Source organism: Metopolophium dirhodum, chromosome 8, assembly GCF_019925205.1.
Source record: "Metopolophium dirhodum isolate CAU chromosome 8, ASM1992520v1, whole genome shotgun sequence".
Classification (NCBI taxonomy): domain Eukaryota; kingdom Metazoa; phylum Arthropoda; class Insecta; order Hemiptera; family Aphididae; genus Metopolophium; species Metopolophium dirhodum.
In genome coordinates this window covers 18,088,767-18,106,925 of record NC_083567.1, presented here as the reverse complement: position 1 = coordinate 18,106,925, position 18,159 = coordinate 18,088,767, and the positions used below count along the sequence as shown (strand labels likewise).

General features: G+C 33.1%; 2 protein-coding genes across 7 annotated transcripts in view; one reads left to right on the top strand and one right to left on the bottom strand.

The window, feature by feature from the left end:
* The window catches only part of LOC132950760 (neurobeachin), a 258,518-nt gene that overhangs the window by 37,471 nt on the left and 202,888 nt on the right, over window positions 1-18,159 (bottom strand). The window lies entirely within an intron of this gene.
* LOC132950104 (protein mab-21-like) lies at window positions 3,940-7,141 on the top strand. The gene has a single exon (XM_061021331.1). The coding sequence runs from the start codon at window positions 4,940-4,942 to the stop codon at window positions 6,074-6,076; it is 1,137 nt and encodes a 378-aa protein (XP_060877314.1). The 5' UTR covers window positions 3,940-4,939; the 3' UTR covers window positions 6,077-7,141.

Sequence of the window (18,159 nt, the reverse complement as noted above, 5' to 3'; positions counted from 1 at the left end):
ATTATCATTGATTATAAATACTAGAATTTGTAATCAATGCTATTATATTATATAATATAATATTATAACTATATAAGCCACACCTAATAATAGCTAGTCAACGCGTTTCCGTCGGACGCTGAAATCGATGATATAATATATTATATTTAATAATATTAGTATATTATCATTTCTAATAATATTATACCTAACGTTATATAATATTTTATATACTATTTATATATAGGTATTATATTAATATACATACGGAAGTCGCAATGCGTGACGATGTTTATATAATACATTATTATTAATTTATTATAGCTAAATGTAAACGCAATGCAGCCGCCCAGAAAGATCTCTATATATTATAGAACCGACAACGATTATCCTCTGTAGTTTACGCACTTTACGTTACATATTTAGGTATATATATATATATACATTATATATGGAATACTCACGTGCAATGATCATCACTTGAATGGTTTAATATATATTATTTATTATTATTTTAATGATTATTATTATATTATTCTACCTATATCGTTATTAGTACTATAATTATACCTACTTCTATTTTATTACCTATTTTTTTTTTTTTTTTTGATAAAACATTTTTAATCGTAAGTTACAATAATATTGTTTTTTTTTCGTTTTTGTTGTATGTGTGCAATATTAGATGTAGTAGAACGATTATAAAATATTAAATACAATATGCTATACCATTTTGTTTGTAGGTAGGTACTTAATAGTTATTTATTACATGTATTATTATTACTTATTATACTGATAACATATCTGATAAGATTGACTTTTTTACCTTATGCGATTTATAGACGAATATTATTGTTATACATATATTCTTCATTAACGGCTTTCTTCTTTTTAAAGTCTTAATAGCTCATAATAATACTTATTGTGTTTGTAAATATTTTATAAATACCTATATAAGTAGAATACATTATTCATAAACAATATAATATATACCTACCTACATGCTAAATTAAACAGAAAAATAAAATTACTGAAAATATTTAAGTCTTATATTTTTTAATTCTATAACTAATATGAATATATGATAGAACATAATATATGATGGCAGGTTATACTATATAGTATACAAAATATAGACAAGAAGCATTACCTTCGTAAGATATTACATCTTTATTATCTATACATACCTAATTATATATGGATGGTTACATACCTACATATAATTATTTGAAAAATTTAATTATTCATAGGTAAATACCTAACGCAATTATGCGATATACTAACCTAATGAGTTTATTTGTATCATCAACTGTTATATTATATACCATATTGATATTTACTCAAAAAAATAAAATTTATTAGAATTACTATATGATTGATATATAGCTACAAAAGATGATTTCAAAAATAAATTACAAAAAGAATAGTGAGTGTAGGTATCTATAATATAAATAAACGAATACTGTTAAATTCATAATATTATATTAGTACCTATAGTACTAATATATAACCTACCTATTACTTTTAACAGACACATACCTAAAATATTTATTACTTTATATCTCGTATATAATATAATATGAACTATATATTATAATATTATCATTCGAAATATGGGTAAGACAGACAATGTTCCGACATATAACATTTTTTTTTAGCTAGATATATTTTAAGATACCTAATATAATCTAAACTAGTTAATACAATTTAAGAATTTAATATTTTTACTGACAGTTTTGAATGGAATAAATTGCAGTGAGCTATACATTTTGACATATTAAATTCTCATTTTTCTTCTTCAAATATTTTACAATACCTACCCATAATATACCTATATATCTATATGTCTATAATATTTAATCGAGATCTACGATAAAATAAATTAAGTAAATACCGCCCGTGATAGTACCTATGTTAGTTATCATTAACCCAGCACGCAACTCGGGCGGCTCACCAAAAATAAATCTATTGCGTGCTTTTCTTGATCGTTATATGGTTTTTAATCTTTCCTGCCTGCACACGCAATTCGGATGCGCCTTATGAGTATACCTAATAATATATGTCTCGCAACCACGGTTGACACAAATATATGTTATATATTTTACTTTATTTCACGATATATTATATTATTACTTACCTATATATTATATAAGTCCTAAATAATTATGATATATAAGAGTTATTTATTTATTTAATTGTCTACATAGGTCATCATTTAACGAATAAATGTGCAAACATAACGATAAATATTAGAACGTATGTTATAGATATAGATAGATAAATAGTTATTAATTATTGGTTTTTCTGTATGTTATATTCTTATGTGCGGTTGATAACTGATATTTAAATCAAATTAATCATAAACATTGTGAGATGTTTTGTTTTGTTTAAGTCATCTGTAGGTATATATTGTGCACAGCGGACTATATAATATCTGGTATCTACACCTAATTATTTGGCTAATAGGTATGCAGCACCAAATACACTTTTCTGAAATAGGTTAAATATACGGCTTTTAGAAACCAAGTGTTACAAATTAATACATAAGATTATAAGAAATAACTATAAGTTTCCCAATGGCCTATAGCTATGTCACCGCGGGTATTTTATTAATAATAAAAAAAAAAACACTGCGACCGGTTAATTTAAACGTACCTACCTTTATCTAACCAGACATAAAATCTAATTTTATGGTATAATAATCGAATATAAAAATGTGTTAATAAGTTACGATTAATAGATAGCTATTATTTTGGAATACGCGTATTATGTAATAAAATTCTTCAAACGATCTCGTATTCTTAAAAAATAAATACGATAGGTAATCTTAAAACGCTTATACGTTTATATAGCTATATATTATATATATTTATTGAATAACTTGTCCTAGACGTTTTCATTATCTAAATAACGTTTTCGGAAGTATCTAAACCTATATAATTACAATCATATATAGGTACCGATAAAAAATGACAACACCTCGTCTATATATATATAGATATACAATCAATAAACAAATAATAAAGTATAATTTATGTAAAATCGTTTGTTGTAAAACATTAATTGCTTGTAACCATTTATATCGACCGGATGAATAATATGAGTAAAAATAGACGTTGTACTTATACATATATTATACACATCAAATTATAACACACACACTTATAAGACATGGGACATATATCATATATGTATATAATATAATCGTTTAAACTTTGGGGATAGTCATACGCATAAATATACACACACACTCACATAAATATATATATATATATAATAATATGTACCTAACAAATACACTTTCCTGCAGCAATAAAGACTGCGCAGACAGTCGGAATGAAGAAAAAAAACACCAAACACCGCACACACACATATCAGTATATCTATTTGGCTCGTATAATAAATTATGAAAACGCGTCGTTTTGAGGGTAAAAAAAAGTATCGAATTTCCTGCCCGAGCATGCGTGCGTTTATGCGTATTTATATATATATATACATAAGTCACATATATATATATACCTATAAACACGCAGAAAGAAACAAAAATACGTGATAGAGAGAAGAAGAGAAATGGTTACAGCCAGCATCAGCGGTATATATATATGTATACAGAGTGATTCACCGAGCAGGCTCACCCCTTGCATTTTTTCCTTTATAATAATGAATTTATTGAAATTAAGATTTTTTGAATTTTAAATAGGTAGGTACACCTATTTACTAACTTAAAGACTAATATTTTTCAAATTATCGAGATTTTTATAGGTACCTTACTTATAATAAGTCAATAAGAATATTCTTCTGGAAACTCAGAGAATCCCCTAAACATTTTTTGCACGCATTAAAATCAAAATTCGAACGATTTGTTTAACTTTGTGACAATAATATAATAATAGTACTATGTTCATGATAATTGGTTTGGAAGTTACGGAGGCTATGCGGTAATATAAAAACCGTAGTAATTATAATATTAATCCATCAACATTTATAATAATTTGTAAAATAGGTCCCAAATATAATAAATACTAGATCCTCTATATTATTAATTAAACTACCTATACTGGTGGGGGTAGTATGCTTAGTGAAACACTCTGTATATAATATATTTTACACGTGAGCTCGACACGATATTATAAATATATGGATACTGCAAGTGTAACGTATATATAAATATAAAACGGATTAAAAAAAAACACGTCGAGATGGCAAAAAGAAATCCGAAGAAAAAGACTTACGCACAGACACGCACGCGAATCCGTGTAATGCGGGAAAGAAGCGCACCGCGGGAACGAAAACAAAACGGGAAAAAAACAAAATAGGGGGAAAAGAAGCGAAAAAAGGCATACCCATACGGTCCCGACGCAAAATCCATCGTATGCGACGCGGAGAAGAATATTATATTATTATCAACGCGTCGTATAGCGATTTCGTCGTATCCGGCCTGGAACCCGCCCCGGATCGATAGTCCCGCGAGACGAGCGCGCGCGAAATGGGCGTTCCCCTGGAGTCGACGCCTCCCGGGACCGCGCCCCACCGCGCCGGCAAGCGGGAACGCCCGGCGCGGGCCACCATCCGACACCGTCGTCGTCGTCGTCGTGGTTCCACCGAGCGGCCGCCGTCACCGCCGCCGCCGCACTATACCGCAGTATCACGTCTAACGTCGATCGCACTACACACGACCACAACAATATTAATATCATCGTTCACGTCACAATAAATAAATCATCATCGCGTTTCGCGCCGAATCCGCCGCTTCCGCACCCACATATATTACGGCGATAATTCTCGACGCGAACCCGCCGCGATCTATATATCATACATAATCAGTCTACATATCGTTTCGTTTTATCGTCCGTCCGCGTATATATAATAAACGTGTCATATATAATTTTGATAAAATTGGCGCGGTCATCATGTCGTGACGGGAACGGGGTCCGCCGCCGCCGACCTGCAGCAAGCAGGTGACATGCGACACGGTACCGGTGCAACAGCCGCAGAAGCCGCGATGCTCGTGCCACAGGACATGCTGTCGGCCCAGACGAAGATGTCATACCAGCTGGGCAAGTTTTGGGCAGAACGGGTGATGGCCCGGAAGACGGCCGCGGTGAAGACGATCCGAGAGGTATGCAAGGTGGTGCAAGACGTGCTGCGGGAGGTGGAGGCTCAGGAGCCGCGGTTCATATCGTCGCTGGTCGAGTGCAACGGCCGGTACGAGGGCTTGGACGTTGTGTCACCTACCGAGTTCGAGATCGTGCTCTACCTGAACCAGATGGGCGTGCTCAACTTCGTCGACGACGGGTCGCTGCCCGGGTGCGCGGTGCTCAAGCTGAGCGACGGCCGCAAGCGGAGCATGAGTCTGTGGGTCGAGTTTATCACGGCGTCCGGGTACCTGTCGGCCCGCAAAATCCGGTCCCGATTTCAGACGCTGGTGGCGCAAGCGTGCGATAAGTGCGCATACCGGGATTCGGTCAAGATGATCGCCGACACCAGCGAGGTGAAGCTCCGGATCCGCGAGCGGTACGTGGTGCAGATCACGCCGTCGTTCAAGTGCGCGGGCATATGGCCCCGGTCGTCCGCCCACTGGCCGCTGCCGCAGATCCCGTGGCCGCACCCTAACCTGGTTGCCGAGGTCAAGACCGAGGGGTTCGACCTGCTGTCCAAGGAGTGCGTGACATTGCACGGCAAGCAGTCAGCTCTCGAGGGCGACGCGTGGGTTATGTCGTTCGTGGACGTCGAGAACCGGCTCATGTACGGCGGCTGCCGCAAGCGGTGCCTAAGCGTGCTCAAGACGCTCAGGGACCGGCACTTGGACCTGCCCGGCAACCCTGTCACCAACTACCACGTCAAGACGCTGCTGCTGTACGAGTGTGAGAAACACCCGCTTGAAATGGAGTGGGATGAACCATGCCTGGGCGACCGCATCAACGGCATACTGCTGCAACTCATCTCGTGCCTGCAGTGCCGACGGTGTCCACACTATTTCTTGCCGCACGTCGACCTTTTCAAAGGCAAGGCGCCCGGCAGCCTGGAGAACGCGGCCAAGCAGACGTGGAGACTGACCAGAGAGTTGCTCACCAATTCCAGGGCTTTCGACAAGCTGTGACGCGCGCCGCAGCCGCAGGATCACGCATACAGTATATTATTAGGTACAAGCGGCACGCGCCTGCATGATCATGCTCATAATATTATATCAGCTATATATCGCGCATCTTCATCGTCGTCGTCGTCGTCGCCACCATCATTAACTCCTCCACCGTCACCGCTGACGAGGTTTTTATTACGTTTTGTTGTATATTATTATACATATTTCTTATATTTTTTATTATATTTTTTTTCTGTCCTTTCGGCTCTCGTTCCTCTACCGCGGAGAGACAACCGCCTACCGAACAATGTGTTTGGTAAATATTATTATATTATATATATATATATTACTGTTTTTTATTATACTGCGCGTAACGCTTATATAGGTATATACCGCGATATTATATAACCACTAAGACCGCCCCATAATCATATATATAATATTATTTAATATGCGTATATGCGAGAGCGCCATATAATTTATCACTATAACGACATACGATACGTTTTCATTTTATTTTTTTTTAATTGTTTTTAAATATTATTAGGTACAACACTTGTTGTCCGCCTCGAAAAACGATACCATCTATATCATATTTTTTTTTCAACGTCATTCACAAATATTATTATTATATTATTATTCTACGCTGGACCTATTACGCCGCCATATCACCTATATATTTCGTACTATTCTTTTTACTCAGCGAATCCTGATTATCGCATATTATTATACACATCAGTGGCGACTCATCGCAAGTATATATAGTTCGTATACAAGTATTTATCGGTATACACAGGTATACACGATTGTTTATACTTATATATTCTCGATAATAATAATATATTTAGGTACCTCCTATATTATGTACGTTGTATACAATATGTGTTCAATTATATTTTTGTCAAAATTATTTTTATGTATATTATTAAGTGTACCGCATAGTAACTTTATAATGTATAATATCGTGTATTATACGGCGATTATAATAATATTATAGCCAGCAGTGGTCTCGACGATCAATATCAGCTGTATTTATTGATGTTTAATTTTTGCAATTCAATAAAATATGTCATATGTCACCTATAATCATGCGTGTTGATAGTTATTTATGTATTTTTTAAGACGTTATCATTTAGCGTAAAAAAATAGTAATATTTGATTTATACGAATTTTTAATTTTAAAGACATAATATACCTATGATTAAGTCATCATTTTCATCAATGAAATGTGTATTACTTATTTGTAAGCAATAACCATATTATATAATTATTTAGTCTTATAATATTATAATTCATTTTTCCCAACACCATTGTTGGATAAACAACTAAAAATCCATACTTAAATACACAACACTAACAGGCAGATTATTATACACTTTAATAATATAATAGGTATTTACCACCAGGCGAATATTTCAATATTTGATTTTTAAAACACACTTCTGAGCCATTATTATTTAATATGGAAAACTGTTATTAGCTCTATTTATATGACTATAACTATATATTATAAATTATAATATATCTAAACATACTGTATCACAGACCATTTTTTTGATATTCACCGTCAACATAAAATCAAGAATCCACTTTTTTTATTATACCAATTTACGATACGAGTCGTGTACTTCCGTTGTGTATAATTACAAATAAATATATAATCATCACGCACGCCAAAAAACATTCTAACATCATAAAATTAACACTTATTATAATAGTTTTTATTCGGCGAGTATATATACACATCAATTATTGTTAAGCGTTAGCAAACACTATTATTACGAGAATATTGTTCCGCGGTAAAAATGGATATAAAGGTAGGTATATAAATATAGGTAGGTTGCCTACAGCAGAAAGTAATAAAACAAATTACTTATATTCTCATACAGGTACAAATAAAACGTATAGGTACCGTCTGGCATAATATGGCTAACGAGTAACGAGTGTAATTCACGATGTAATAATGATAATGAATTCACATTATAGGTAGGTAAATAGGTACCTATACATAAATTATTATTGATATTATTTTTATATGAAAAATATATACATAGATATATTTAAAACGAAGTTTGTAAATTATTTATAAATTATATTCCTTGTCGTAGAAGAAACCAAATAATAAAATTGGGGGAAAATAATTTTCTCAATAGTTTTTTTTTTGCGTATAACTTTTGAAAAATGATGTAGTTTGTGAGGTGGGGAGGAAAGAATATACAACGTCCGTTTTTGTGGATTACGGTAAGTGGTATACGGTCGGTTTCGCGTACCTCGTGCGTGCTTATATATATAATATATATATACAAGCATGCAGTTGAACAGTTTCCGGTATGATAAATGAAGAGAAGTGCATTAAAGATGAAAGCATCAGTGGTCCCCAGGAGTGTTGTAAAAACGGAAGAAGACACACGCGGTCACCATAAGCGCTTAGGGTGGTAATTGAGTTAAGTGCTCTCTCGCGGAAGTGGTCTGGTATCACTTATAAACGTTCACGTGGAGTAAATACACTGCAGCTATATAGGCACAACGGATTATTATGAGCTAATGGTATGTTTCTCACCCCCGTAATTGCTTTTAATAATAAAATATCTCATTAACGAGAACCATCATCTTGTCCTCGAATATCATAATAATATATTGTTATAATATGGTCGCCGATTAACCCTGCCGCAGTATTTTGTCCGCGTGTCATACTCATACACGATATTATACGAATAATATCGTCCGAGCACTGTTTGTTAACATGGCTTTACAAGGCGCGTACATGCTATTTTTAACCAGCGTCGTGCACACTTAAACGTGTGTATGAAGAACTAATATACGATGATAATAATATATTATAAACGCATATAGGTACCTATATGTAGCGCAGTACACGAGAAATATTATTCGCAGGTATAGGCATTATAGGTGGTATAAGGAAAATATCTCAAACGAGTTTTAATAAAATACATATAATAATAATAATAATAATGATAATAATTCATGCTTCCGCCGCATGGCCTAATTGCCAAATTACTGTGTAAAATTAATCAAACGAATAATTTTTTAATGAAAAAAAAACACAACACCGCTGGTCCCATAATATCCACCATAATATCTTATATAATGTTACAAACAACTAATATAAACAATAAAATATACGTGCAAAAACCATCGACTAAATTGAATAGTGCCAACTGCTAACTAAATTTTGAGACTCGAGTATTTTAAAATTACTGAAAATATATTATTTTAGGGTGGTGGTAGGTGCCTGCCAAATATAAAAAAACCTTATAATATGTGATTAAAATAGTGACAAAAACAAAACGATCAAATAAACTAGATAATAAGACAACTAAAAATGTCTGAAACACATAATTATGTAATATGGAATATACCTACATAAATATATATTTAAAAATACGTTTATCGCTCCATTGAGAATCTAAAAAATCAAAACATTACGCAAATGACTGCAGCTAAAAAAAATTAAAATTAAATATTTTTTACATACCTATATATTGTATTATATTTACAAAAATTAAGTTTACTCCGCCATAATAATAATGTAATGTATATTGGATACTTTTATCGAAGAACAATCATTATTTAAAAAACTATATTAACGTTTTAAAAATATTATTCTTACTATTTGTTATCGCCATTATTTTTCAAGTTTTCTACATTTTTGATTGACAGTAAGATATTTTTCAGAGCACATAGTTACAAAAAAATTGAATTTTAGACGAGTTGGTATTTAGGTATATGAGCATTTAAAGTTATGATGAGCGGAGTGCAGCGGCAAACGGGATATACCCAACAAATGTTGGCTCACTTCGATCATCTAAAATATATAAATATTAAATTAACTAGTTGTCTAAAATTTGATGTTTACACATTGAAATACTCCGAACAATATGTGGATTCGGAATTCGAAATTAAAACTGTATACGTTATCGTTCAAATAAAAGTTGAAAAAAATCATAAAGATAAAAAATATATTAATTGTTTTTAAAAATGTTGTTTCGTGTAGAGCTACACTTAAAATTATGCAAATATAGAAATAATTTTCAAAATATTAATAGTTATAAGTACGATGAGTACTCATCATCTGCATTAGATGTATAGGTATATTATTTTATTATAGGCACTTATATTTTAATAATTATTATATTAGATCAATATGTTGTAAGATGTTGTTTAGGTTTTATGTTGCAGTTCTATTGATCTATTACCAAGTTTTATATACCCGATTATACCATAGATAAAAATATATATATATGCTCGAATAATATACCTATATAGAGAGTATATAGACAATGCAAATAGAAAATTCGCACATGAATGCAATATTATAATCACATAGATACATAATAATATATTGTCAAACGGATAGGGGGAGTTCGGTATGGTTGCTGCAGGAGGGGGGCGACTAAAATCATCATCGTAACACATGTGATATTTTTATTTGTGTAATAAATAACATGCGTATTATATTATATTATTAAGTACCCTTTAAGCGGACGGCTATCGACCTCGGTGCAACTCGAGGAGTGCACTATATAGATGCAGTGCGTATATACACTATATACATATAATATTATGTGTGTATAACACAGATGTTTTACACCGCACAAAACACAATAATATATAATATGCACAGGATTACGTCCGGAGGCCATTCCCATTGTCGCGAATCCTACCCCGTGTTCGCGTTAATATACATGTCACACACGTCGTCGTATCATATAATATAACATAAATACACATGTACAACCCGCTGCATAATATACGGGGGTTGTTTGGTCATTATTATTATCATTATTTTTTTTATATCATACAAATATATTATTTTTTTTATTAACAAAACGCCGTAAAGCCGGTTTGGTTGCGGCAAGTAAAATTTATTTTACAAAATTCACCAAACCAAAAACGCGGCGCAAGAATATCTGTCGAAAGGCTCGATCTTGGATAGTTGGCGGCGTCATCGCGGGTATAGTTATATAATAGGTATTACGCATATATATATATATATATACAAAGTATATATATTGTATATTGTATGTATAGCAAACATCCATTTACCGCGGGGCACGTCGTCCCGGGGGAAACACGCTGCACCGTCTTCGCTCGGACAAAGTGATTACATTTTTATAAATCACCACACCGTGTCTTAATCATCCCCTCGAAAACATTTCGTTCACGCGCCGCCAAGCAACTCCATCGCCGTCACCGCCGCCTCCGCGCGCGCACCCCGCCGGAACACGAATTGCGCGTGCACACAAGTACCGGCTGTACGTATATACAATATATACTACACACACACACACACACACACGTATAACACATAATATACCGGGTGGTCTGTGTTACATATATATATATAAAATATATATAATGTATACATACATACATCACACAACACATTGTTCGCGAAAAGGTATAACGGCCGCCGACTATATACGACGAAGACGTCGCAGAGAATAGCATAGAGGTACACATAATAGTATATGTTAAGGTACCGTACACAAGCTCCCCCTCAGAACTAAAACATATACTGACAATGCACAATGCGCTACAATAACCATAATATTATATACCTAATCTGAGACTGTTTTGAGGCACCAATCCGCGTGTACGCACATTATTATATAATATACCTCTATCAAGTATCTATAACTGTATAATATATATATACGTTTTATTTTTTCCACAAACTGTATAGGTTTATATTATATAGTATATATATATGTAAGTTCCGACCGGAACACGGCGACATTTTGTCATTTTATCTGCGCTAAGAACTTGTATAGCTCAAACACAATGTTTCGACCGAAGATCGCTTGTGTTATTACAACTGCTGCAGATTTACTAAAATCAAAAACCATCGTTTACAGAATTGTATATTATAATATTATATTAGGTATAAAGCGTTAACACTTGTCCGTCAATAGAGGCGCCATGCAATCAATCGATGGCCGCACGATAGACGATAATATTTAATTATTTTCAAACAACATTTAATCGTGTCGTACAATGTACCGTAGATATTAAAGAAATTGCAGTAAGTAATGTTTTATCACTATAATATTTTGTTGCCAGTGTATTACGACGACGACGATAACAGAGAAAAACTTATGGTGTAATTTGTTATTATACTAATGTGACTTTTATAATAAGGGGAGTAAACATTGCGACGCACCTATATATAATATAATGTACTGTATATACGTAGATAGGTACATATAGTTGATACTGCGGCGTGGAAAAATAGTATATCGGAGCTTTTACACCCCGTGCAACATATTGTAAGCGGATACGTCAAAAGAACCAAAATTGGACATTCGGGCGAGTCGAAGTGTCGAAGGGGGCCGGTGGCGTCGGGGACGCGGGGAGAGTGAGACATGGCCACGGAAAACCCGGCGCGCTGCAGCAGCAGCAACCCATAAATCCTAGTTAGGCCGCGAAAATGCAGCCCCTGACTGCCACTCGCGGGCCAGTAATCTAATTTGGATCCGAGTTTTACGCGTACACGCTGAGGCGAAATGTGCGCAACATCAGACGAAGGGGATTGCCGTTAGCAGTCGAGCCAAGCACCAAGCGGTCGTCGTCAGACGGGAAGGCTATATAATATAATATAAAATAATAATATAATATATATCGTCTAATGGATGTTTTTAATCAGGTTTGGTCGGCTTTTAATACAGACGGATTAACGCGCCGGAGGACGGCAGTAGGGTGGTGTGTGGGGGCGGGGTGTTTGGATATTCAATTGTCGCTGCAGCCACCGGCACTACTGCAGCAGAAGAGTAAACATATAATAATATACGTATATATAGGTATAATATTATACCTATAGTTGGTATTAATATTATTATTTAAAACTAGTCGTTGCGGAGACAAAATTTCAAGTGTAAATGGATTTTTTTATGATCGGTCGTGTATGCGGACTGGCCATGCGTAAGATTTTAGGTATTAGGTATTATATGCATGTATATATACGTATATTAAGCTATGTCTTGTAAAAGATACCGAAATATCCTACACATAGGTATTATGGATATTATATATTATACGGTGGAAGAAGGAAAAAATAAATAATTTTCATGTCGAAAGAAATAATACAAACGTGTTCACCATGCGATATGTTATTCGAGATCGATCAGGCGAACGATTCTATCTTCTTTTTTTTCCTCGGCCTGTTCAGGCGAAAAACTAATCGGATGGATGCCACCATCAACGCTACGGCCACAGACCAACTACGTGTATACTAAATTAATTTCGATATAATATTATTATATATTATTATGTTAACCAATTATTTATATTATTATTTATTTTTGCCCCATGCCAACAACCGATTATATTAAAGACGGAAACACGTTGGACTACTACAACGTATAAATATAGTAATAGTACCTATACTGCCACAACGTGTGTTGTAAAGACGACACAATATAAAAGATGGTGGTGATACGAGATGTGGGGGGAAAATTCGCCCTGCCACGTTATCGTGTCGTTAATCTATATTATTATTATTATTTGTTTGAATGGTTTATTTACAAGGTATATACAACGAGTGCGTTATTTTATATATGTCGTGATGCCAGTTATGATAACAATACTATAATATATATAATATATATATATTGTATACCATCAACCATTATAGGTATATTTACCTACCATCCGACGATATTCTACTGCAGAATACCGCATCATCGCTATATTATAATACTATATAGATCCTCACGTTTTCGAAATCGTACAAAACATAAACGGGTTACGATATAGCTGGTACCTAATATTAATCATATGTGACTGAACGAAAGTCGATATACCTACCTACAACGAGTATAGGTATACCAGGTAATACCACCTGTGCGCGCTGGAGTTGTTACCTATAAAGTGGTTTAAACAAGTCAAACATAATATGTTTAAGTCGAAACAAGTACACAACGTACAATTAAAACAAACACAAAACCTATATAATATAGGCTGCGGTCAAAAGTTGAAAAAATTCGATACGTTGCGGTTTATAGTACTTGATTATATTTCAATGGTTTGATTATAATAATTCAATATTACACATAATAATATTGTGACATTCGCGATACCTATACGTTTGCTCGAGTAGATATGATATATTATATCGTTAATATCTATATTATATGGAACTGAAATTCTTTTACTAGCTATCATATTTTGTTGGAATATTAAATTTACTCGGGAACGTATTTGGTTTGATAAGTATTTAATCGACAACGTTTGCGTTTGGAAATCAAACAGTTGTCAAGTATTAATTATTTGTTATCGTATTTAATTGAAACTTATTGTGTCAAATAATTATTTGTTCGTACACCATTGCCTAATAATATAAGTTTCCAACGAAATATTTTCAACGACAATAAGTTTCTGAGCAAATACGATTACGACAAAACAGTTTTCAGTACTTATACATATTATATTACAGTTCTAATAACATGTATATAATATCCAGACAGATATCAAAAATAATATACTCCACAAAATTAAGTTTTCGAGCACATATTTGTTTCTGATACCTATATATTATATTATTTCAAATGGATTACGTGTCCAAATTAATATAAATCAATAAACAATTTGTGTTTCCATCAAGATATTTTTCCATAATTTTCTAACTTTTTATGTTCTTTTGCCTATTCTATTTCGCAATGGAATTTACAAAAGCTGAAGATCTAAAAAATATTCGTTTAATTAAATTTGAATAATGCTCGTTTTTATTCTCGGGTTCCAATTGGAAAGACGAACTGTGTTAAATAGACAGGATTTTAATAAAACTATAAATATATTATATCACTATTATACCTACGTTGTTTTATTAAGCCCATTAATTATTATAAGGTTATAAAATGATTTAAGCGAGAACCCGCGTTATATGAAATGAATATATATCGTCGAAATCTATTAACAAATATTCCGACGTATATGTTTATAGCTTTTTTAATTTTCCATCGGGTTAAAGATTTATTCGTCTGGACAAACCAAAATTTCACAATAAACAACATAAGGTAAACTCTGGTCCGTTGACAACAGGCGCAACACAATAAGTCGTTTTACATATTAGAAACCGGCTGAATGGCCTTCCTGTTGGTTGTTTTTCATTCAGTATACAAAATAAAATAAAACTGGGGAAACAAAAATGATGAAAAGGATTGCATTCTTCTGTGTTTTGTGTGTTGACGTACAATCGAGATAGTATCACGAGATAAAACAATGGGTACCAAACAACAAAAGGATACGTCGAATGGAAATGAATAAGCAATTCTAGAGCTTATTAAAATATGTTCTTTAGGTAAAAATATTCAAAAAAAATTCCGTTATTTTTAAAATGCTAAAGCAATAGGTATATAATATGAACCCTAAAATTGTAATCTTATCTTTCAAACAAGCTCATAATGATTTAAAATTGAATAAATCAACATTTTATTGAAACTAAATTATATTTACATATTATTTGAACGTGATATAATACCGAAATTTAGTTATAAGGTTATGCGATTATATAATATGTTATGGATATTAGATACCGTAATCTAGTTTTTAAAAATTCAGATGGATTAATTAAAAAACGCGTAAGAGTAATAATATTATTTATTTGTTACAACTATTTCATGTCTTAATGATATGTTTTGACATTCATCGATTTTATCGATAGAAATTAATGTCAGGCACATCATGCATAGTTAAAAGATCAGATGAGCAACGCTTAACGATATTTTAACAACGTATACGTATTATACAATATACATCACCGTAACGATAATTTCCCGTCTGTATAATATTATTAGACCAAATAAAAATAATTTATAAATCCAGAGAGTTTTAATAGTCTGTTATACTCCTAGGTATAAAGTATAGAATGTTGAATTTGAGTGAGATTTTTATTGTGAACTCTACAGGGTGTAAATGTAACTGGGTATAAATTAGATAGGCGGGCAGATCGCAGAAGCACGTCACCGTATTGATCGCACAGCGAGGGTCTGTATATGGTAAAGATCACAACTTTAATAAAAAATTATTGAAAAAAAACTCATAATAATTATCATAAAACTAAATCGATATTTTTCACCGCCGCCGCCGTCACCATTATACTACCGCCGCAACAGCAGTAACCAGTTTAACACGATTTTTATATCAATAAAGAACGGCGCCGGTCAAAGGGTACCGCCGCGTGGCGCGCAAAACGCACATCACGCGACGCATAACAAACAATAAAAAATAAATAAATAAAAATAAAAACCCGAGTCTTATTTACACGCCACACACATACACACACACAACCGATTCAATATAGGTAATACCACCACCATAATTGGTACAATAAATTAATGAACTTATATATATTATATACCTGAATTATACACACACACACACACATATACACGTTATAAACATAATATATACACCCAGTTTGATTTATGGTGGTTATTATGGTATGTATTATAATGTCGACTATCGGGAAAACTCAAGAGAATCAATAACCGATGATGATGATGATGGAACTCCGCCGCCGCAGCTCATATATATAGACTATCGCAACTTATATATATGATTATACATTATAAGTACATCGAGAAACGGAATTAATATTAATGAGTATCAAATATAGGTATATTTTATACATATATATATATATGTATTTATATAAATTATATAAGTACCTATCGCATATACCTAAAATGTACCTACTATATATATATTAAGAAAGCAATAACAGTTGTACTTATAAGACATATTTATTAATTTTTTTTGTAGTTTTGTAAATGCATAAACATGCGGATCTGATTCTATATATATATATCAATATGTGCATACTGTGTACAATGTACATACTATACAACAATCGGCGATCTTGTGTATGTGTGCGAGCGTATTTGTATCTCACTCCTACAGACTTAATACATATTATACGCAACGACGGGCATATTACATGTATGGACACTGAAATAATATATATATATATTGCGAAACGTTTGCGATGATTTAATGTTCGAAAGAAACATAATATTATAGCCCTTATACTGTAACAGAACGGTGTAATACCGTAATTGGCGGTGTTGTCTCGAAATTAAATAATTCGTGTTTCTATTAAATATGACAATAAAAAAAAAAAAGGAAGAAAAGGAATGTCAATTTCCAAAAGTATGTAGGCACGTAGTGCAAACGTTTTACACAATCATTTATTGTTTAGATTGATGGTTTTCCGTCGTGTATAAAATAGTTTATGTTATTTTTTTAGAGGAAAAAAAATGAACAAAAGTCCCATAAGAATTAGTATAAAAACACGGATACAAACGGGTTTCCAATGACAGGCCGACTTAAAATACAATCGGAGTATTATACCTATACTATAAATATCACGAAACTGCAGCAGTAGTTGTACCTATATACAGAATAACGTAGGTACAACGTGCAAAATTCCACATAAATATTAATTCGTATTATACGAGACGATAATTATTTCGTTTAAATACTCCTCTTGAGTGGAGGTATATAGGTGTATTATTAGTGAATAGAAAAAAAAGTTCCGACTATAATGTGTGAATTTATGATGACCGATTACCGGAGATAGTTGGTTCGATAAGAACCGTATAATATAGCCGTTCGCATATTATAGCGTCATCCTGGTCTGCAGTTATAAAAAAATAAATATTTTAACGACAACCATGAGTGATTTAACGACAAGTTATCAACGAAAGTTTAAGGAAAAAAATCTAAATATATTATAATCGTCTGGGCGACGTCCGGTTAAAGATATAATAGGTAATATATAAATATATATATATGTTGTGCGTGCAAACGTTATAAACACGCCAAAGTCGTGATTAAATTTCCTTAAACGACTGTATTATACGGTTGAACCAGGTAAAAACGTATGAAAAGCGTTCTGAAACAAAATAATTGAGACCATTTACCAGGTACGTGAAAACGCATCAAATGCAGAGGGTTTAATAATTCAACAACGAGAGAAATAATTCCTGATACGAACGAAAATCATATAAAATATTATTATCGGGGACACTGCAGCGTGTTGAGCGATGTTTCGTTCACGTCGGTATAATGATATTATGCATTAT

Excerpts from the sequence above, each read along its gene's own strand:
- LOC132950104 (XM_061021331.1), top strand. The coding sequence starts at position 4,940 with ATGCGACACGGTACCGGTGCAACAGCCGCAGAAGCCGCGATGCTCGTG.